The 23961-nt window shown below is 47.0% G+C and overlaps 2 protein-coding genes across 3 annotated transcripts; both read right to left on the bottom strand.

Annotated features, from left to right (window-relative positions):
• Window positions 1–751: 751 nt before the first annotated feature.
• On the bottom strand, window positions 752–2894 carry LOC120656799 (protein HOTHEAD-like). The gene is made up of 3 exons (XM_039934979.1): window positions 2222–2894; window positions 1072–2065; window positions 752–975 (listed from the first exon to the last, which is right to left on the bottom strand). The coding sequence occupies exons 1-3, from the start codon at window positions 2892–2894 to the stop codon at window positions 918–920; spliced, it is 1725 nt and encodes a 574-aa protein (XP_039790913.1). The 3' UTR covers window positions 752–917.
• A 960-nt stretch (window positions 2895–3854) lies between these two features.
• Window positions 3855–8930, bottom strand: LOC120656796 (SPX domain-containing membrane protein OsI_08463-like). 2 transcript variants are annotated; one of them, XM_039934977.1, is made up of 11 exons: window positions 8611–8930; window positions 7263–7343; window positions 7063–7183; window positions 6625–6939; window positions 6444–6548; window positions 5893–6344; window positions 5437–5741; window positions 5037–5215; window positions 4703–4893; window positions 4450–4583; window positions 3855–4342 (listed from the first exon to the last, which is right to left on the bottom strand). In XM_039934977.1, the coding sequence occupies exons 2-11, from the start codon at window positions 7313–7315 to the stop codon at window positions 4104–4106; spliced, it is 2094 nt and encodes a 697-aa protein (XP_039790911.1). In that variant the 5' UTR covers window positions 7316–7343; window positions 8611–8930; the 3' UTR covers window positions 3855–4103. The 2 variants fall into 2 exon arrangements, with proteins under 2 accessions (XP_039790911.1, XP_039790912.1); XM_039934978.1 differs by having other exon boundaries at window positions 7263–7337.
• Window positions 8931–23961: the final 15031 nt, after the last annotated feature.

Genomic DNA, 23961 nt, shown 5'->3' with positions numbered 1-23961 from the left:
CTTTTCAGATTAGCTGATGTACCATAGAAGTTAGAGCACTGTCTTACCCTATAGTACAAAATTTTTTGGCTGTGTTTGGTTACGGGTCGCATCAACTTTACACAAAAAAAATGAATGTCCGCATGGAGTACTAAATGAAGTCTATTTGCAAAACTTTTTAAGGGATAAGTGTAACTTTTTTAGACGAATCTAATGACGGTAATTAATTGATAATTTGCTACAGTAATCATCCTCTAATCGCATGGTCAAAGACCTCATTAGATTCGCCTCGCGATTTACACGGGGTTGTGGAGGTTTTGTAATTAGACTTTATTTAATACTCTAAATTAGTGATCAAAAGTGCAAAAAAATTTCGCGAAATATTTTACACCCCAAACCAAACACAGCCGACACATCGCTGTCGGCTGCGAAAACGACTGCTACTTGGTGTGCCTTCGTGCCGACAAGCACGGATCAGATCTTGCCTCTCATATAATAATGCTCTCTGATTTGCCCTAAAAAAAAATCTTGCCTCTCATAAACACAGGAGTACAGTAGTAGAGAACTGTAGCTTTTCCCCAAAAAATATGGAGTACTGTATCCCCGGTTCTCACTCAATAATAAGATTCAGGGACAAGGTTGCCCGTTAGCTTCACTGACAAGCGGCCTTTCGTTTGCATAAACATGTTCGCTAGAAGAATGCGTGTGATGATTCTGAACTCGGAAGGTTTAGTGTACTCATTGTACTATAGTGTTAAAGAAGAGCATCAAATGAACGCTATAAATGCCATATATTTCCACATTTCGAGCAATTTAAATGCCTAATTGGCACGGAATTTTCATCTATTACAATCGGTTTGTCCGATAACTAACTTGTAGGATCATCGCTAAAAGAATCCTGAAGGTTAATAGCAGAACGGCACGACGTGCAGCCATCGTCAGACGCCTGGCCCTTCCACGAGCATCCTCTCTTTCAGGAGCTTCACCCCCATGTACCTGCCAGACCAAAGAGCATGAGCGCACGTCGGTGAGATTGTGACACCCCCCTGAATCACGGGTAAGAAAGACGCGAGGGATGATTTCTGCCTGCACCTGCCGAGCATCATGACGGTGGCCTGCGGGTTGGTGCCCGGCGAGGCGTTGAACGTGGAGCCGTCGATGACGCGGAGGGCCTCGACACCGAGCACCTTGTAGTCGCGGTCCACGACGCGGCCGACCTGGCAGCCGCCGTGGTAGTGCCAGATGGTCATCACGGTGTCCCTGCAGAACTGCTCGAGCGCCCTGGGGTCGCCGCCGCCGCCGCCACCGCCGAAGCGCCGGCCGCCGTACAGCGTGTTCACGGGGAAGTCGGCCGTGACGTTGAGCGCGGCCGGGAAGGCGAAGTTGGGGTACGTGAACCGGGAGAAGGCCCGGGACCGGATCACCCGCTCGATGGCCGAGATGCCGGCGACGCAGCGGCGGAGGTCGTCGGGGTGCGCGAAGTAGTTGAACCGCACCGAGGGGTTGTCGTCGGGGTCCAGGTTGCGGAGCGCGAGGCTGCCCGTGGACTGCGGGCCCAGCACCTTCTCCAGGATGAACCCGCCCCGGAGCGCCGCGTCGGGGACCTGGCTCATGGCCTCCACGGCGCGCGCGATGGCCTCCGGCGTCCGCTGCGCCGGCGGCACCGTCGCGAGCTGCCCCGTCTGCGGAGAGAACATGCCGAAGTTCCGGGGAGGAGGAGGCTGCGTGCCGGAGGGGTGGCTGTTCCAGTTGGCGCCGCTGGCGCCCTCGATGTAGCTGCCGAACCGGGTGATGCCGACCACCTGGATCAGCGACACCTCCACCGGCGACGGCGACGGCACGTAGATGGCGTTCATGGGGTTGTCGGACATGCCCTGCCCGACGCCCGGCAGGTCCAGGATGACGTCGATGCCGAGCGACCGGAGGTGGTCGGCCGGGCCGATGCCGCTCAGCATCAGCTGCTGCGGGCTGCCCAGCGCTCCCGCCGAGAGGATCACCTCGTTGGCGCCGCCGCGGTTCAGGTACGCCACGTGGGTGCCGCCCTGCGCGTCGCGGTACACCACGCCTCGCGCCACCGGCTTGGTCCCTGTAAACAAAAAGAATCGCGCCGCGGTTGGCAACCCACAAAAAGAAGCGGCGGGTAATACCGTTACACTTTACCAGCCTCACTGCAAATTGTTTTTTTTACTGCAGAATAACAAGCTTACCGGCTTCGACATTCAGGTATGCATGCTCGACGCGCACTCACCTTTGTAACCGAACAAGATCCTGGCCACTCTGGCCCGGAGAAACAGGTCGATCCCGTCGGGGTTGGAGTACCGGAGCAAGTCCGCCGCCGTGTGGCGCCGGCCGTCGGCGTCGAAGATGGAGCCGCCGACCTTGGTCCCGGGGATGTGGTCGTACGTGACGCCGTTGTCCGGCAGCACGCCGGTCTCCAGGAGGCCCCTCCGCACGGCGGCCTGCCACGGGCCCAGCGCCGGCTGGAACGCCACGACGTCCTCCACCCACCGGTACGCCGCCAGCACCTCCCTGGGGTCCCACCCGGCGGCCCTGACGTACCCGGCGCCGGCGCGCGTGAAGAACCCGGCGTTGATGCAGCTGCCGCCGCCCAGCACGCGCGGGCGGGAGTTGATCACGCCGTCCTCCGACACGAACCGCTGCGACGGGGACGACGCCGACGTGTCCGCCAGCACGTCCGAGAAGTGGAGCATGCTCAGGACGCGCCCGTCCTCGTAGGGCGAGCCGCCGCGCTCCAGGAGCAGCACGCGCGAGCGCTGCGACAGCGTCGCGGCGAGCGGGCAACCCGCCGTGCCGCCGCCGATGATGATGTAGTCGTAGTATGCCACCGGCGGCGCGTTCACCGCCTCCCTCATGAAGGTGTAGTTCACACTCACAGCTCGGACTGCCACACACATATACCCCACGATCACAAGAATCAGTCGCGATGTACACACCACAGATGCAGAACTTCTGAATTTGACATCTGAATCAATAGAGAAGAAGAAGAAGATCAAATCACCTTGTTGAGCCATGCACAAGAGCGCGAAGAAGCATGCGACAGTGAACACGGGCATTGCTTGTGCTGAGATCAGGACAGGAGCCATTGGACCGCCTGGAAGCTGTTGCACTTCGAGTTTGATGATGGCAACACAGAGAGTTTGGTGTGCTTATATACTGGCCTGGCAGCTAGCAACCACTCAGAGATTGCTGAAGAAGCTGTCCTTGGATGGTTTGGTAGTTAGTTTTGGTGCACTTTGAGTTGACGCACCGGCTCGTTTGGTCGTCTCCGTGGTCCCTGGTCCGCAGCCTTTGTGTCACCTGAAACTGTTCGACAGATTCGGATAAGATGATCGCCTCTGCTCCGTAGTTGTCTGCTACTGTACTTGCTAGGCGAATGAGAGGCGACTCGGAGAAACATATGATTCCTTTGGACCATAGCAATGCCCCAGCAATCAGATCAGTTCAGTTCAACAGGATTGCAAAGGAAAAAAAAACTGCGTTTCAGCAACAGATGCATGCTCTACTTTGACGGCCTGCAAAATAAATCTTCGATGTTTACATGCTTGACCGCGCGAGCATGCCATGAGTGTGATGTGTGACGAAAGAAAGGCCTCAACCACCCAACGGCAAAACTACCAGTGGGCTTTCACTTGGTTGTATCACGCAGCAACCTTTTCTTCCCGTCTCGATCAAATTTCAAACGAATATACTGTTATTGTGCTATCTTTCTTCCCTGCAACTTGCATACCATTCAAGGAATTTGGCAAATGAACGTCTGATTTCTGACAGAATTTTTTTTTTGGATGAACATCTCTGACACAAATTCTGAACTTGCTGCGTTTAATCCAAACTTGCAGCCAATATAATCTCTCGTGTTAGAAGAATTAGATCACTAGGCCAATTTATTTAACAAGTCCATATCAAGTTACAACTGTTGCAAGGTTGCAACACTGCAGGCTTCAGTAGAGTGAGATGCAAGGTTGCAACACTGCAGGCTCACTGCTGCATGGTTACAACCACTCGCAGCTTACAGCAGCAGCAGCAACCTGAAATTTACAGCGTCATTGCAAGACGCGATCTAGCAGCTCCACAGCTCACCGAAACGAGAGGCGGTTCCTCGGCCATCAGTAGAGCGAGTTGTAAGTGCAGAACGTCGCGACGATGGAGGACACGCAGATCACCAAGGAGGGCAGCAGGGTGGCATTCAGCAGGCGACTCTGCCCCAGATTACCGGCCGCGGTGATCGTCATGTCCGCGGCGACGCGGGCCAGCGTGCCGGCCTCCGTCGAGAGCAGCCCGCCGTTGTAGGTCCCGCGGGAGAGCCTCGACGACATCACGCGGGAGAGGAGCGACAGGTTGACTCCTGCATCGCGTTGCTCACATGAGGTCAGAAATGCGTGGAATGGTGATATCAGAAACACTGCACGGCAGCTTCAGAGTTCAGGTGCGTTGGCTGCAGTCGCTACTTACCTTCGAGAACCTCAGCGAATACGAACGTGATGATAGCTGACGTGACGTATTGTGGGACGGAGTAGTGTGGGGTGAAACAGAAGCTCATGACTATGCCGATCAACACCATGATTTCAGAGGCCACAAGAATTTGCCTTCAGTAGTTAAGCAAGAAAAATATGTGGAAAATAATTAGAATAGCTGGTAGAGTAAACATGAATACTCTTCCTAGAAATAACAACGCAATGGCCAGAGGTTGGGGAGTAACAAATACCTGTCCTGAAACAAGTTTGTGACATAGCTTCCGACGATGACATTAACCGGAAGAACTGTCAGTCCAAGAACCGCTAAAAAGATTGCCACAGTACTAGTTGTCCAGTTGAAGTAGAATGTGGTGACAACACTTGACTCCGAGAGTAGAATTTCCATGGCAAACTTGAGCATGAAGTAGATCAGTAACTGAACCTGATAAGTTGTAAACATCGAGTATAAGTCAATACAGAAGAAACGCAGGGAAGTTGATAATCCAATCAACAGGGTGGTGTTGTGCCTCCATGATTGTAAGGACAATACAAGTGCAACGTCTGAAGAAGATAGATAATGGAAACCTTCACAGATGGCGTTAGCAATCTGTATGCTGCAGCAAGCGATGTTGCGGGTTTATGAGATTCTTCAGGATCTTCTTCATTGTCGTCATTGTCCTCAACATCCTCATCGTCTCTATCCTTTGCATCCAGAAGCAAAGGCTGTCCTAGGCCATCCTCCAAATTTCCACTTACTCGATGAGCTATTTTGGCAGAAAATTCGTCTGATAAGTTATCTTTAACTGATGTTCAGAGGATATGCTTTCTGATCACGACCATGCTTATCTATTTATCAGAACGCAGTGGAAATAGTTTACTAGTATCAGATGACTGTGTTGACACTCATGAGTATACTTGTCTATTTAGCTATCCCAATTATGCCCCTTCTTTTTCTTTAATGAATAAGGCAGAGTAAAATGTTTACCAGAATCAGAAGACTGCGTATTGACAGAATTCTCTGTAGCAATGTGACCCGGCTCTTTGAATGAAATCCACAACCAGAACAAATATGCAAGCCAAGCAAGGCACATGACCCACCCAGGTAAGGTGTTCTGATTGAATGTGAGCCCATAGATCCTAAATTTTGTCTGCAGCAAACCGGCAAGAGCAGGACCGCATGCCATTCCAAGAGCGCTAGCACTGACAAACCCAGCAGATGCCTGCAGCCTGGTTTTCAGAGGTACGCAGTCACTGATGTACCGACGGTTCACAGCTCTGGCAGAACCCAAGCTGCACATCATGTTGCCAATTTGATTAAATAACAGTTTGATATTGCAATACCTAAACTAGCACAAACACTGTAATACTCAGCAACTTAAAGAGAAGCAAAAAAAATCAAACTTGATTTGGACATAAATAGACCAAGAGAGGAGAAACTAACCCACACAGCAGCCGGCCAACAATAAGAGCAGTTAGGGAATTCAGATCATACGCCAAAGCATACAGCAGGTTCCCCAGAAATAACATGATGCTGCTGAACACGAGGGGTCTGAAGTATGACTTATTCGACCAGGCACTGAAATATACTGACGAGAAGATTTGAGCAACTGCCATTGATCCGATAATGACACCACAGACAGTTGCTGCTGCGCCGAGGCTTACTGAATAGTCATCTGCAGTTGGCACGATGATATATGTGTTCACCATATACAGAAATGTATTCACTAAGTTGAGCAGTAGTGACAAGAAGTGGTAGCTCTGGTCGTCAACAAGATCGGAGCCACTATGCATATCCTCCGCAACGATAAGTGCGTGTTGTCCTAAGAATTGCATGAAGTTTGTGGAGTGCGTGAGTTTCTGTACTGAATGATTTATTTGTTCTATGACAGGGTCCTGCATAGGAGATTAAAAGGTGCACACGTTCCATATTAGAATTCAAACCATATGGGAATGCATCAATATGGTTAGAACAGAAAAAAAATAATTAGATACCTTGATTGTTAGTGATGGATGATCATAGATGGATGAAAAACTTCCTCGATTATCCTGCAGATATGCAAGGTTGCGTGACAAAGCGCCAACTACGGCCACGACGCCCTGCATTCGCCAATGCATCATAGGAGGAAAATTGATCCATATCAGATAAAAAGGAGGGAGAAGCGTTAGAATTTACCACTTGCTTGAAGATCTGCTGAAGCTGAGAATAAGGATGATTTGCCCGAGTAGAGACGTAATAATCCGTAAACTTATAGCCAAAACGCTTATCAAACTTCTTAAGTATTTTCCGGATGCCAGTAGCATTGATATCAAGAAACCTAAGGAGCTTCACAAGATCATATCCAACTTCCCTGTAAGCCTCTCGTAGTTGGCAAATCTGGGATAAATCAGACTGTTGCTCCATAAGCGCGGCACGCTGTTCTCCCAAATCCTCGATCCTGCTAGCAAGATGACCTTGTTGTTGCAGAAGAAAGAGAACAATCTTTTCAATCTGCAAGAAAGAAGCTTATATGAAGGTTTTTGGTAAGATGTCAACTTGCACTGAAGAATGGACATTTAGGCTTCGGCAATTCAAGCTAAAAGGAACCTATCAGAAAATAATATATAGTTTTACCTGGTCATCGAGCACCCTTGAAAACTCCTTAAGAACTTGTTCACGGTTTTTTCCACCAGTTTGGGTCTGCTGGATATACTGTTTTACCTTTTTCTTCATCATCTTGTAGTTAATATAGTATCTGGCAACGACAAAACAAAAGAATAACTATTCTGATCAATGGCACCCTGCTTAACTTACAGAGTAGCAAAGAAACTTACTCTCTCCACTCCTCCAATTGGTCTGCCATCAATCTCTTACCGAAATTAACCATTTTGGCGTTTCAGTACCTGAAACTGTAACTGAAAAGAATAGTTAGCTTAACACTGCAGAGAATCATCACTCAGTGTAGGTATATATCAGTTTACAATACCAGTTAGAAAGTTCACAGGTCGGCTAATCTGCTGTTCTGACTGAAGAGCATTTTTCAGTCTCGTCTCATGTACTGAGACAAGGAAAATGGATATTGTTGACATAAGACACATCGTAGTTGTTCAAGCGCAGGCCAACCAAGTCCATCAAGAATAAAGGCAAATTTTTCTGAAAGCCCGACATGCCAGTAGTTGATGGACAAAAAGACACTTTATGGTGAACCTAAGATAACATTAACATTTCTGGCTAAAGCAAATAAAATCCAGATAGATCCAAAAGGGCAGGGCACGTGGCATGCATAACGTGACACCGAATCATCTAGTGACACTGTCGGGTGAAGCCAATTTATGATGCTCCATCACTGTCCAGATATGCAGTAACACTAACACAAACGGCTCTAGGGGCTCCCAAGAGCTAAGCACCTTATGACGACATCGTTACGCTCTTCTTGCACATGTTACCCGTGCGAAGGGTTGAGCATGTCAGATACTGAAGCCTTACTGCCTTACTGGGCCTGGAATGAGAGATGCAAGCTTTTCAAAAAGAAAAAAGAGAAATGCAATGCATGGAATGTTTTTTATATTAAAAAAAAGAAATAAACACTATTGTCAGGGTTTGGCATGTAGTTGGTACTAGCAAACCATTATTCAAGCAGTAAATTGATCAAGAAAGGATCCATTGAGCTGACGATGTTTATTCTGAAGAAATAAGGATGCGCTAGGGGGCAAATTCACCATGTCTGTCTCAAGGTAAATTATGTCATTATCCCACGAAGAAAATGATTTTCAAGTGAAGATGTTTCGCTTCATCAGAACATACAAACTTGTGCAGCCTCTGAACTTTGCATCAGTGTGATCCTTCGATGTTTGCGCAACAAAAAGGGCAGGAATGCGCAGTATGCCAGTATACCGTCGAAAACGATTGCATAAAACAAGACATGTAATGTTTTTGTACCACTCTCTCTTTTCTTCATTCGCCATCACTTTTTGGTTAGATAGCTAGAGCGATGCTCACCACCATTCAAAAAAGAAGAACAAATGAACGACATATACGTTCCAAGCGCAACAAACAAAATGCGCAAAATGTTCAGAGTTACAGAACAAAATGCCAGAAATTCCGCGCATGCAGCATGAAGAGAAGATAAATCTTATTTCAGGTTTTGAACACGGGAATAACAGAACAGAGCAGATGGCTCACCGTGGGGCGCGTTCTTCGGTTCAGCGCGCGGTTCCGTCTCTCCCTCCGATCTCGCGGAGCGATGCGATCGATCCCCTCTCGCTGGTGGCTAGATGACCATCAACAAAGCTCGATCGCGCGCGCGCAGAACCGGCAGACAGGAGCAGCAGCTTACCCGCTCCAGCTGGGCACCATCATCAGATTAATAAAGCAGAGAGCGCGAGCCGGCAACAGAGCCAGGAGGATTCATGCACGGACGCCGCGGCGAGGAACCAATCCGAGGGGCTTCGCTGCAATGGCGGACGAACACAATGGGTTTGGCTGTCAGTACGCGTCTGGCATGGGAGGCCGGGGGAGGTATTTATAGCGGCGACGCGCGGGGACGGAGGTGCGCGGCCGTGTGGACGGGGAAGGGGGCCGGGGTCTCGCTCTCGGCTCTCGCCTTCGGCTCGCCGGGGTTGTGGCGGAGAGACAGCGCCCTGCCTGCGGGGCCGTGTCGCCGATGCGGACGTGGCGGATTCGATCGGGACGACGCCTTTTGGTTTTGGAGGCGCCCGTGGCTGTGGCCCAAATTGCCTCGCCACCCGCGAGCCGCGACCTCTGCTAGCTCTTGTTCGCTTGCTCCTCTCCTTCCCGATGGATCCATCCAGATAGTTGGGTTTGGGCGCGGCGCGGCTTTGGTTGCTGGAGTCGGGCGCACCGCAAAATAAACAGTCTAGGGCACATAAACGAGCTACAACCTCGCACGTAATTCTTTTCAAAAAAAAACTTGCACGTAATTAACGTCGATCCACCCTTACCTGAAAATCACCTCATCATCCCGTATTCCCGTTCAAAAAAAAGAAAAGAAAATAACCTCGTTACCAAGGTCTCAAAAAAAAAGTCCTTGTGCTCAGGAATGGGCTAATGTAAGTTATTTCAGATGGTTGCATTTATCACGCCTCTCTAAGTGATTTTCAGATCACTATGCTAAATAAAAGTAAGATCACCATATGTTAAAATTAAGGGAAAAGTATGAATTACACTCTCGAACTATCGCAGAAGTCTGATTTTCAACATTCAAATACAAAACCAAATAACATAAGCCATCAAACTGTCAAAACAGGGTAAATTTGGCCATTGGGTGGTTTCCAAGATAGTTTTGAATTAAAAAAAATAAAAATTTCTGATTAGATTTGATTTTTCAAATCTAATCTAATTCATTTTAAGTCATAAAAATATGAAAATAGTACCAAAATTTTTCTGAAATATAATCTATCTAGTATTGCTCTATTTGAAGCTTAGTTATTAAAAAATAATAGACATAACTACAAGCAAGCAAATATTATGAAAATATAAAAAAATAATCTGAATAATTGAAAAGCATCATGCCAATAGATAGGTTACATTTTCAGAAAAATTTTGATACCCTTTTTGTATTTTTATCTAAATGAATTATTTATGATTTTTCTAGTCTAAATTTGAATAATTCTCATAAAATGGAAAACCACATTCGAAACCACATGAGGGGTCAAATTTGTTCTGTTTCAATAGTTGGATCCGGACCTTGCACCGCCGGATCTGCTAGTCCCGGCGCTCTGCATGGCGGTTGGCGAGGCGGGTGCGTGGTGCGGCCCGTCGGTGCGCTGAAGCGGCATGCGGGACAGGCGGCGGCGGCGGCGGCGCCGGCTTGGGGCTCCAATCCTGGCGACCCGTCGGCGCGCAGAGGCGGCCGAGCAATGCTGCGGTGCGACGAGGCTGGCGGCTGGCGTTTCTGGGCTCCGACGGCCGGTCTGCGCATCCCGCGGCCGGATCTGCGGAGTGGTGGCGGCCCATGCCACGGCGCGCGGAGGCGGCCGAGTTATGCCGCGGCGCGACGAGGCCGGCGTTTTCTGGGCTCCTGCGGCCGGTCTGCGCATCCCACGACCGGTTCTGGCAGCCCACTGCGGAGGGCGTCGATGGGTGGCGGCTTGCAGCGGCGTCGAGCAGGCAGTCTGCTGGGATGGCCGGGTCGACGACGGCGGCAGCGGCCTGCAGCAGTAGTCCCCGGCGACGGTCGGCCGCGGCAGCCAAGCGACGGGCTGGCATGGGCCGCTTTCATCAACGCGTGTGAAGACGACGGTGGCCGGTGAGGGCCTCGATGACTTGCGTGCGGCTGCGGCGGCAAGAAGGCAGTCTGCGCGAGGTGCGAGGGGGCACGACCATTGGCGCCGCCCCCAGAAAGCCTTACACGGCCGTGATCCTGGGCGTGTCAGGTGGGGCGCATGCTGTCGTACGGATGGGATGCTTTGGGCGCAAGCCTTTGCCTGTTTTGCTGACAGCGATGACGGCGGCGCCTTAGGGTGTCGTCTTCCCCGTTGGGGGCGTCATCTTGTATCTCCATCCCTGCGGCACGGGTTCTCTGGGTGAAAACCCTGTCCAGTTCTCTAGACGAGCGACGGCGGCGTCACTAGCGTCGTCCCCTCGGTGGAGGCGTCGTCTCTTGAGACCCAACTCTACCCTAGCATTGCCGATGATGACGGCTCTTGGATGGCCCCTTTTGATGGTGGTGTCGAGCAGTCTTGTGCAGGTTGGCGAGCTTCATGGGGGTTGCAAAGCTCGTGCGGTGGCGTTCGCTCCTCTGGTGGCGGTCAGGGGTTATCTCACTTTGTCGGTGCGACTGCTGGCAGCGGACCGTGGTGGCTGGCGTTGCTAGGCAACTGTCAGTGCGGTGCGTGACAACGTCAGGCGACGTCGCTTGCGGCATGGACATCGTGCGACGACTTGGCTTGCAGCAGATTGCGGCGGGTGGCTTAGCTTTGCTGGACTACTCTAGTGTGATACATCATCGGAAGACGGCGCAAGTGACTACCTTGGCTTACTGGCATGGCGGTTTTTGCGCGGGTGGAGCAATGAGGTGATGTCGGTCTTCTGTTGGGGCATGGCTGTTCTTTGGAGGCTCTTGGAAGCGGGGCAACTCTGCCTCTATCCTGATGGCAACTTTTGAAACGGATCTGTGACGTGGAGTGCTGTGGCGGACGTGGCGAGGCCCCCGCGTGCGGTGTTTCTTCGAGACGACGAGAGTGAGGTGGAGTCCAACGGCGGATGTGGCGAGGCCCCCACGCGTTTGTGCCTTTGTGAGACTGCGAGGCAGCCTGCGAGAGGTCCGGATCTAGTGTTATCATCCTATCAGGTGGAGTGTGGTTCTGCAGCGGTACTTCGGCGATGGGTCCCGCACGGCGGTGACCTTTTGGTGCGGTGCGGTCTTCTTCTCTAGGTTCTCCGTTGACGCGAGGTCACGGCGGGAGTTCGGCGACGGCTTTTAAGAGTGTTTGTTGGTGGACGTCGCGCGCCTTCACGTTGTCTTTCCTTCAGTCCGTGTTCTTTATTTTTCCTGTATGTAGTCTTCCGTGACTATTTACTTGTATTTACTTCTTCTCTATCAATGAAATGGGCACCTTCTTGTGCCGGTTCGTTCAAAAAAAAAATAGTTGGATGATCTTTGTTATCTGGTTTTGTAGTTAAATGTTGAAAATTAGACTTTTGTGATAGTTCCAGGATGTAATTTGAATTTTTCTCTAATATTAATCCATAAGACAGCCTGCTAGTAATAAGATCACTACGCTAATGACAAGTGAACTGCCCTAAAAATGTGAACTAGCAAGTAGCAATCGTGGTATAAGGGCATTCAAAACTTGGTGTGTTCGTGCAGAGAAGACAAATGAAGAACTGCTTTTAATTAAGACTTGTAAGGGCTGTGGTACGATCTTGGAACTGAAAGCACGAGTATTTAACGGAGGAAATCTTCTCAACAAGATGATTTCAATCTGATAAATGAGAAGGATTAAGATCAATTTAAATTCTCGTGAATACAATGGGCACTCCACGAATCGTGTGACAACGCTTCTTTCCCATCACTACCGCTGTCTGCATCCAATATCTACTCAACTTTGTGTGCCATGTACTTTCTGATGGAACACCGATGTAAAGTTCAGACGCAGACGGTCACTCTGACAGTTCCTCAGGGAATAAACCCGAGAATATTCAAAGATACCTACCCAAGACGCCGTCGTCTTCCGGGCAATGTAGAACAAGAACGAGTCCCCAGAGGCTAACCACCCCTTTTTTCCCCCAATCCTAGTCACTAGCTCCTCATCCTCTAGCAAAAAGTTGGGGCGATTTTCGACGGAGAATCTTCAAAGCTGTGGTGAACATGCTAGTATGCTACAGTAGTTATTGGTTGACATGGCCTGTGAAATATCGATCAAATATCAGGAGTGCATTTGCAATATGGATGGGAAGTGCTGCATGCAATCATTGTGCGTGATCTCGATCAACCAGAGCCAGTTAAGCGTGAACTTTGTTCAGTCCAAATGAACATGTGCTTCCCACTTTGTGTTAACACAAAGTTTCAGAAGAAAGAACAATTTTTAGTGCACGTGTTAGTTGAATAATGATTGGTACCAAGTAGTGTTATTTTGGTATATGACAGGTGCTATGGTGATGTCTCAAAATGTCCACGTGAATATCAAGGATTTGCTTCGCAGATATATAAACTAGCACGGTATAAATGTTCTATGATTTTAACTACATGTGCACAAATGGTGGATACCTGTCTATGATTGAAACTCCGAGGGTGAAGTGCGCGTCCACGAGTTTTAAAATGGTTGTTGTTTTATCTTGTGCAAACAAGCAGTGTTATCTCTAGTGATAAAGAGATGAATAAAGCATAAAGTAATTCACCACTAAATCTAAAATATTATTAAATCGAGTTTTCTGTATATATGAGACAAGTGGACACCCATTCCATGGTTCAATGAGGACAAGTGACACTGCCTATCTTGCTTCACATTTTGTCATGGAGAAGACAATATTTTATCCTTAGTAATGTGGTGGATCAGTGGATGTGGTGCATCGACCATGTCAAGTTATTTAGCATCGATCAAAACTTAGCGTTGCATGTTATTCCCCCAAGCCGCCTACTTCTCTGCAGGAGGCTCCTCTCCGGGCAACTTCCACGTCGCCGTGTTCTCGTGGTATCGGTGCACCGTGCACATGGGACAAATACTGGCCAACCCTAAATGGACGGCTGCTGCCTAGATATTACAAGTACGGAGTACAGCACTTGCTTTCTACAGGACAGTAAGGAATGTACCGATGGATATTCCCTCCTCTTGCCAGCTTTACGAAGCAGAGAGAGGTCGTCGTCGTGGATGGCGAAGCCGCCGGAAGAATCAGCAAGCTCACCAGGTCCAGCGTCATCGTTACTGTTCGTTACAGTCACACGTCAGGTGAGAATCCCGATGCATTATTTCCCCGCAAATGACCTGAGCATTAATGCTAATCAATATGGTAGCATCGGCCGTCTCATCTTTGGTGTGTGTGCTCCAACACGAAATTAGGGTGCGTTTGGTTGGAGAGCGAGGTAGAATGGAGTGGTTCTATCCCAGATTCATGGGATACGATGGTTCTATCCTCTGTATTTGGTTGGATGGATGGAGTGTCTCTATGTGACACCCTAGGTGATTAAATTGCTAAATCAACATCATGCATACAACATTATGCATAATTGTCAGTAAGTTCGAAATAATGCATTCTTGCATATGTATAAGTGTATGTGTATGTGTAGGCATACAACCTTTAAATTTTATGTTTGTTTTTTTTTAAAAATGCTCAACTTGTCGTGAGGTATATAGGATCAAAATGTACCCTTAAGTAGTGCTAAAATGGTGCACTAAGAATCTTGTGTATAATTCAACTTTCAAACAAATGAGAGGTTTGAATTTCAAACACTAGTGAAATAGGTTTGAAAACACTTTTCAAAATACAGCTCAAATGAATATTTTTCTAAAACCAAAGTTGTAGGGAATTAAATTTTGCACAACTTTTAGTTTTGGAGATTTCTAAGTTTCTGTAAGAAATTTTGAGAAAAATTTCAAATTTGAGTCTCTTTCTCTCTCTCTCTCTCTCTTCCCTCTCTCCCTCCCCTGCTCTGCGCCGGTCCGAGCAGAGGCCGCCGGCCACGCGCAGGCCCGGCCGAGTCCCATCCCTGACTGAGCTTCCTGACCAGCTGTCGACCTGCCTCGCCACCGCCCTTCGCAACCTATGCTTACGCAACCACGCGGTCACCGCTCTTGCCGCCGCCCGCCACGGCGACGACGTGCCGAGCCGGCCTACTTACGCCTCACCCCTCTGCCCTGCTCTCCTCCTTCCCCTTTTGCTTCGCAAGGAAGCTTCTCCACTCTCGCCCACCCCCTGAGCCAAGTCCGAGCTTTCCCAGCCTAGAACGCCGCCCGCCATCGCCATGGCCGCCGCCCCCTCCTGAGCTGCCGCGAAGCTCCCCTCCCTGGCCTCCCTCCACCCAAGCCGAGCCCGGGAACCGATTCCCCACGCTCCGCTGGTGCTCTCCGACCCGGCCCCGCTCCTTTTCCCCTGCCGGAACGCCGCCGTCGCAGTCCAGACTGCCGCCGGCCGCCCCTCTCTGCGGCGAGGCCACCTCCGTCCGCGTCCGCGAGCCCAAGACCCTCCAGAGGTAGCCTGTGAGCCCCTCTCTCTTTCCCCCTTCGGGGCCCCCCACCGCCGGCGACCCTGCTCGCCGGAAACGGCGCCGCCGGCCCTCCCCTGTTTTTCGGCCAGGGGCTCACCCTGAGAAGGAGCCAAAACTCCAGGGGTGCAAGAGTAAAAACGCCATGAACTCAATACATCAAACTTTGAAAATGCCTAGAAATTCGTAGAAAAATTAGAAAAATGCAAATCTAAATGTTTTTGAATCTTTGCAACAAGATCCACAAGTTTCATTACATGCACATATTTATTTTCTATCTATATTTTAATCTAAGAAAAAGATTATATTACATAGGCTATAATTATTCTAGGAGTTCTACTCAGCATCTATGGGTGATTTTTGTCTGGTAGCTATTTCATACCATGCTTAGCTTTGTATAAAAAGTTGAGCACCAGTTAACACTTGTAACTAGATGAAACCCTAGTCTTGGCTAGATCTAATAGAATAATTTACTTTTTATTTCTGGATGTTCTGATATATACTTGTGTATGAAACTTTTTATGTGTACTTAGAATACTAGATGAACACCACTGTCCAAGTTTTGTTATTTTTAGATTTGTGTAACTATCTCTGTGAATTAATCCTTAAAAATGGTGCTATATTGTGATAAATAGTTGTTGTATCTGGAAAAATCTAAATTTTTTACCGTTGCTTAGTATTCATAAGATAAGCTAGCATACAAACTTTGAGAGCTAAAAACTCTTTACAACTCTCTGTACTAATTAGTCTTATTATATGTAAGTTAAATTTGTCAATTTTATTACTCCGGTTTTATGTTTAGAAAAATTCTAATAAATTTCAAATGTGTTTAGAATCGTATGTAGACTCCTCTATAAAAATTTGAGATTCATAAATGTTGTAGTTTAATCTGTGTAAATTCATCTTGATCTTAGCATGTGCTGTTTTGAGTATGTTTCATGCATCCATGCTTTACTGTTTTTGCCTGAAATTTATTTTTTACTGCAAGTTTATGATCTGATGTACTACCTTGTGTAAATTTTGTAGTTGCTGAAACTATTTCTAATTTATGAAGTGTTGAAGCTCAACCCTAGATTCTTTTATGAACTAAAACATATTACATTTTACTCTATAAACGATGAAAGAAAGTGTTTCACTCTTTAACTTCGGTTCTGTTGGGTTACAACTTTTTAGTGAAGAAAATAATAAATTGTTATCATCACACCACTCATGCATGTGCATTTCATATAGATCCGACTTCTCTCGCCGACGGAAATTATGAGTTGGTGCCCGAGTCCGAGAGTGAGCTGCAGGAAGCTCAAGTGAATCTAACTGAAGCAACTGAAGACCCGAACCCGATTTCAGAAGAGCCCAGAACTAACTACGCCCAGGAAGGCAAGCCCCGGAGCATGTCCTTCTATTTTAAATTTATGCAACTTATTATTGTTCCTATCTACTTGTGCATTTAAATTTACAGGAGTTGACTGGAACCTTAGTTGCATGATCCTAGGTACCTATGTTTGCACACTAGTATGTGTAGGTCGCTAGTTGGCTATGCTAATGGTTCGGTAGAAGTCGAGTGATTTCCTGTCACGCGCGAGAATTATAGGAGTTGAATGTTTACTACATGCTACAACTATAAGGTGTACGGGCGGGGTGGTGGCACTTGTGATGCCCCGTCTGTGTAGTGGAAGTTGATAATGTCGCAGTGTGTGGTAGTGGTGGTTAAGCGTTTGAACGTACTAGACACATGCCGAGAATATGGTAATCGGTAAGCTTAAGTACCTGATTGGCCCGGCGAGTGGACTTCTTCCTCACCATCTTTGAACGTTTTTCTCATGCGTGCACAAGTGGGTGCAGAGCGGGGCTCTGTAGTCGAGGATGGTGACCCTGATCCACAACCCGGAAAGAAAGGGGAAATGTTGCACGTGTGACTCTGGGAGTAACCACATGACGTGTGTTTAGGTCTGCCTGGCCAGGTTAACAAATTCAATTCGAATCGTCCGTTTCTCACCGGTTATTGAGACTGCTTAACCCTTTTGCCACATAGAGTAAGAAGTGGAACATGATGATGATGATGATGATGATGATGATGATGATGATGATGATGATGATGATGATGATGATGATGATGATGATGATGATGATGATGATGAATATGGTTGATTGATGAAAGATAAAAATTTTTCACCATGTATGTTATTGGATAGATTCTCACCTAGAAAGGTTAGTTGAACTAGAACCTTGAAGCTAAAATTAAAAGTAAGGACCTACACTCTATTTCTTTTCGGCAAAACAAACCCCTCAAGCCAAAGGCCTTTCATGTCTAGATAGTGGGCTAAGTATAGCCTCAGTCGGGTAAGCCTTACTGAGTATTAGTGTACTCAGCCTTACTTGTGGCTATAATTTGTTTCAGGTGAAACCTTTGAGGATATGATTGCCAGTCTGACCTGGCCTTGCACTCTCCCACCTAGTTGGTCAGTGGGGTGGGATACGTCCCCGGCCAACGATGACAAGAACGAGTGATGTCATGAATCGGGCTTCATCGTGACACCCCTATCGTCGTTAGTTCTCGTGTTTACTTTCCGCTAAAATAAAGGACTATGGTGAACTTCTTTTATGTTGGCGCTACAAAAAGTACTTTGTTAAGTGTGGAACTTGGTTTGTAATTATAATATTATGTTAAACTCTGTGATGTAATATATTGTGAGGTGTTGTAATCTCTGGACTCGCCTTTGCGTGAGTTATGCTACTTTGTTCGATCCAGGTTTAAGTGGTTTCATCGGGATTTTACCCGACGGACTGCCGATGTGCTCCATCTGCTGTGCTAGTTAAACCTAATTGCCTTTGCAACGATGGTTAGTGCACTTAAGCCGGCTTATGTCAGGCGGTTCTGCCACAGCTGGTATCAGTGCCGAACAAAGCGTGCACCGGAGAATGCGACGAGTTTTCGAAGAATTTTATTAAAATTTTGACCACAAAAATTGCATTTACAAAATACGTTGGTTCGTTAAGGATGGTGCCTAGTTCGTAAAGCCCTAGGGGAATTATGGGAAGTTACTAGGTGGTTATTTAACTTATGTCATTATATATCTGTCTTCCAGCACTTTACTTTCTGTCAGACCTTATTTTTGTGCACAATCAACACTTAAATTCTGTAACGACGCACCTACGCTAAGGTAAGAAGGTAAGGATCCTCAGTCAGCTGAGGGAGTCTGACCTTCCCGTCGGTGATGCGAGCCGAACGCTGCCCTCAAGTAATGACTTACTTGAGGTGCTGCCAATATACCAACTATCGATTGACTATATTGGGAGTAAAGTATACTCAGTCAGCTGAGGGAGTCTGACCTTCCCGTTGGTGATGCGAACCGAACGCTGTGCTCAAGCAGTGGCCTACTTGAGCTGCTGCCAATATACCGATCATCAGTCGATTATATTGGGAGTAAAGGAACTCGTGAATATGCTATCTCGGTGGCGTATGTTAACGTTGGCCATACGGCGGAAAATTGTATGGCTGCCGTTTCTATAGTGAACGGTAATGTATGGGTGAATATGTGGGCAACTGCATATGCGTTACCCATGTGGCGTAGGACACATGAGGGCCTTTCGTGAGTGCTGGCACGAAGGGTCCAGTCGTGAATATTCATATATATACATGCTATGCATCTTCTACAGGTACACTAACCGCGATTACGTTAAGTTAAGAACGGTTAGAATTCGGCTAAATATATATAGGGAGAGACGTAATTTGTGCTATGCTACCGGCGCTAACCCCATAAGTCCAAAGCTATTTGGCAGTTGTTTGTTTTGTGAGGACAAATAGGTCGTGCATGCATCATGATCATAAACTGGAAATCAATAAATGTACATGTGGGTAGTGGGGAATAAGGAGGTTTGCACCTGAGCACGTGTTATTTTTCACGATTAAGGTCTATCTAGACTCTGTTTTGTCTGCCATGTCTGGATATAGGAAGTTACCGAACTCAGCAAAGGACTTTATCTGCCGAAGTGCTTGAGTAGAATACAAAAGTTGTAGAATGTTAAAATACCCCTCTGCTGTCAAAAGTTGGGAGGATTTGGTTGAACAGAACGTGAGTTGTGATTTTTTTTCTTGTAACGAATAACATTCTGTCCATGTTGTTATATAATTCATGCGAGTTTTATTTTTCTGCACTTACTCTTTTGTACTTGGGGCATGGTATACCACTTGCTCACAAAAGAGTTTTTGCATGTTCTAGATGGTGGGATCGACGGGTGGTACTCCGAATGGTTTTGCGAATGCGAGTGGTAGCGGATCGTAGTAGCCGCCACCCCCACCACCAGGCTTCGCGGAAGTCCTGGCCGCCCAAACTGAGTTGCTCCGCCAACTTGTCCAAGGACAGCAGCGAGGTGGACACCACGCCCATCAACCTCAAGCTGCTGGTTACCAGGAGTTCTTCGCAACCCAGCCTCCTCTGTTCAACAGGACAGAAGAAGCACTGGATGCGGATGCTTGGATTCGTACAATCAAGTCCAAGTTTGCACTACTTCCGGTACCATGCTCAGAGGAAAATAAGGCTCGTTTTGCCGCGCAACAGCTTCGCGGTTCTGCGCGTCTTTGGTGGGATAATTACCATGGCATGCTCCCGGCCGATCACATTGTTACTTGGAATGAATTCAAGAATGCATTTAGGGGTCACCATATTCCAGAGGGTCTTATGGAAAGAAAACTGAATGAGTTCCTGGCTCTTACTCAAGGAACTCATACGGTTATCCAATATGCCCAAGCTTTTAATGGTCTCTGTCAGTACGCGGGCTATCATGCTGACACAGATGTTAAGAAGCATGACCGCTTTCGCAAAGGACTCAATACCAAGCTCAAGGAACGTCTGAACCCCATTAGAGTCGATACATACAATGAGTTGGTTAATCTGGCAATTACACAAGAGGATTGCATTGTGGCTCATCGTGCCGAGAAGAAGCGAAAGGCTCCACCTGGACCCTCGAGTGTTCAGTCACCGAGGTATCGTTTCGTGCAGAATGTTTCTCATAAAATCCCTCAAAAGGTCCCTCAGCCAGGGCGTTGGATTTTTAGGCCGCCACAGCAACAGGGTGTAATGCGACCCCCTGTTCCTTAGCTAACTGGCCCCAGGCCAAATGTCCAGCAACCACTTCGTCTCGGCAATAATAATCGTTGCTTCAACTGTGGGAGTTCAGCTCATTTCGCCCGAGATTGTCCGCAGCCCAAGAAACAAAACCAGGGTCAAGGTTCTACTTAGAACAACCAGAACAAGGGAAGAAGGCACTATTCAGGTCAGGCAAGGGCAGGTCAACTTCACCACTCTTGCAGAACTACCTGAGGGAGCGCCAGTAATGATGGGTACATTCTCTATCCACAACAAGCCTACTGTTATACTATTTGATTCCGGTGCGTCCCATAGTTTTATTAGCGCCAAATTTGGTGCAAAGGTGGGTTTGGATTTCTGTCACACAAAAGGGTCTTATATGATATCAACACCAGGTGGAAAAATTGCTTCCAATCAAGTTATAAGAAACGTACCCCTTAAGCTGGGTAGTAAAATTATCAGAACTGAACTGATCCTTTTGGCACTTGAAGGCATGAATGTCATTTTGGGGATGGATTGGATGACGCGACATGGAGTAGTCTTAGATATTCTTTCCCGAGTTGTGGAAATCAATTCCCCTACCCATGGAGCCACTACTCTTTATTTGCCCTCCCAAGAGTGCACCAATTCTTGTGCATTTGCCATGAGCGAATCCAGATTAGAAGAAATCCCAATAGTGTGCGAGTTTGCCGACGTTTTTCCGGATGACTTGCCAGGAATGTCACCGGATAGGGAAATCGAGTTTGTTATTGAGCTGCAGCCAGGTACTGCACCTATTTCCAAGAGGCCCTATAGGATGCCACCTAAGGAATTGGCCGAATTAAAAATTCAACTGCAAGACCTTCTTGACAAAGGTTTTATTCGTCCTAGTGCATCACCTTGGGGTTGTCCGGCCCTATTTGTGAAGAAAAAGGATGATAGTTTGAGGTTGTGTGTGGACTACCGGCCTCTCAATGCGGTGACAATCAAAAATAAATATCCCCTTCCCCACATTGATATTTTATTTGATCAGCTGGCTGGAGCTAGGGTGTTTTCCAAGTTGGATCTTCGCTCTGGATATGATCAGATCAAAATCCGACCTTGTGATATTCCTAAAACCGTCTTCTCTACAAGATATGGACTATATGAATACTTAGTTATGTCCTTTGGCCTCACAAACGCACCTGCCTATTTCATGTATCTCATGAATTCGGTGTTCATGCCGGAGCTTGATAAGTTTGTCGTGGTTTTCATTGACGACATCCTTGTTTATTCCAAGAATGAGGAGGACCATGCCAAACACTTGCGCATCATTCTTCAACATCTTAGAGATCATCAGTTATATGCTAAGTTTTCCAAATGTGAATTTTGGTTGGATAGGGTGAAATTTTTGGGCCATATTATATCCAGTGAAGGCATAGCCATTGATCCTAGTAAGGTGCAAGAAGTGATGGACTGGAAACCTCCTGCTTCCGTTCATCAGATTCGCAGTTTTCTTGGTCTAGCCGGATACTATCGTCGATTCATTCCGGACTTCTCAAAAATTGCTAAGCCTATGACCGAACTGTTGAAGAAAGGAGTAAAATTTGTGTGGGATGAAAATTGTGAAAAGGCTTTCCATACTCTAAGGGAGCTGTTGACTAAGGCCCCGTCTTAGCTCAATCTGATAATGCCAAGCCCTTTGACGTGTATTGTGACGCGTCGGGTACGGGTCTTGGTTGTGTGCTCATGGAAGACAATAGAGTCATTGCTTATGCTTCACGAGCTCTTCGGCCCCATGAGCAGAATTATCCTACACATGACCTCGAGTTAGCAGCCGTCATTCATGCCTTAAAGATTTGGAGACACTATCTTATGGGCACTTATTGCAATATCTACACAGACTATAAGAGTCTCAAATATATCTTCACCCAAGCCGATCTAAATATGAGGCAAAGGAGATGGTTGGAATTAATCAAAGATTACGATCTCGAGGTGCACTATCATTCGGGCAAGGCCAATGTAGTCGCAGATGCACTAAGCCGCAAAACTCATTGTAATTGCCTAGCTGTGGAATCCTATAACCAGACACTGTGTTCTAAAATGAGAAGACTCAATTTGGAAATGATTCCCCAAGGCACTTTAAACCACATTTCCATTGAACCAACCCTCCATGATCAAATTATCATGGCGCAACTACATGATGAAGGTATTAAAATCATCAAGCAAAATCTCTCCCAAGGGGAAGAAAAATATAAATGTTTCCGCCAAGATCATAAATGAATTCTGTGGTTCGAAAGCCGTATAGTTGTTCCAAAGAATCATGAACTTCGAAAGCAAATCCTTGATGAGGCACACCTTTCCAAGTTCTCTATTCACCCAGGCAGTAACAAAATGTATCAAGATCTTAGACAAAACTTCTGGTGGACTAGGATGAAAAGGGAAATTGCTAAATATGTTTCCGAATGTGATACCTGTCGGCGAGTAAAAGCCAGCCACTTGAAGGTAGCCGGCCCTCTTCAATCTTTGTCTATCCCATCATGGAAATGGGAAGACATAAGTATGGATTTCATTGTTAGATTGCCAAATACATTCCAGAAGCACGACTCTATTTGGGTTATCGTGGATAGGCTCACAAAGACGGCGCATTTTATTCCAGTACACACTACCTACAATGCCAAGGAATATGCCGAGATTTATCTCGATCGCATTGTTTGCCTACATGGCGTACCCAAAACGATCATTTCTTATCGTGGTACTAAATTCATAGCACGCTTTTGGGAACAATTGCAAGCTTCTCTTGGTACCAAACTGATTCGAAGCTCAGCTTATCATCCTCAAGCCGATGGACAAATAGAGAGAATAAACCAAATCCTAGAAGACATGTTGAGGGCTTGTGTCATTCACTTTGACAAGAGTTGGGATAAGTGCCTATCTCTAGCAGAATTCTCGTACAACAATAGCTATCAAGAGAGTTTGAAAATGGCACCATTTGAGGCCTTGTATGGTCGAAGGTGTCGTACTCCTTTGAGCTGGTCACAAATCGGAGAACGAGTGGTATTTGGACCGGATCTTGTAACCGAGGCAGAGGAAAAAGTGAGGGTAATCCAAGCAAATCTTAAAGCGGCACAATCTAGGCAAAAGAGCTATTTCAACAAAAGAAGAGAGCCCTTGCAATTCGAAGTTGGAGATCATGTATACCTTCGGGTTTCCCCAACCAAGGGTGTACAAAGATTTGGAGTGAAAGGAAAACTAGCTCCCCGGTATGTTGGTCCCTATGAAATCATCGAAACTTGTGGACCCGTGGCCTATAGTGTGAGACTTCCTCGTAACTATCCACCATACACGACATCTTCCATGTTTCTCGGCTTAAGAAATGTGTCCGAGTTCCCACGGAGATTGTTGAACAAGAGGATATACGGGTAGAACTGGACCTTTCCTATGTGGAATATCCTATCAAAGTTCTTGATCGGAAAGAAAGGGTAACAAGAAGAAAAGTATTTAAAATGTACAAAATCCAGTGGAGTCATCACACTGAAGAAGAAGCTACTTGGGAGACTGAAACCTATCTAAATGAACATTACCGTGGTTTTCTAGCTTCCCTCCAAGGTACACACACCTTCCACACTTAGCCTAATTACTCGAATCTCGGGTCGAGATTCTTTTTAAGGGGGGTAGGCTGTGACACCCTAGGTGATTAAATTGCTAAATCAACGTCATGCATACAACATTATGCATAATTGTCAGTAAGTTCGAAATAATGCATTCTTGCATATGTATAAGTGTATGTGTATGTATAGGCATACAACCTTTAAATTTTATGTTTGT

This window comes from Panicum virgatum, chromosome 1N, assembly GCF_016808335.1.
Source record: "Panicum virgatum strain AP13 chromosome 1N, P.virgatum_v5, whole genome shotgun sequence".
In the NCBI taxonomy this organism is placed as follows: Eukaryota; Viridiplantae; Streptophyta; class Magnoliopsida; order Poales; family Poaceae; genus Panicum; species Panicum virgatum.
This window is presented reverse-complemented; position numbering and strand designations above follow the sequence as displayed.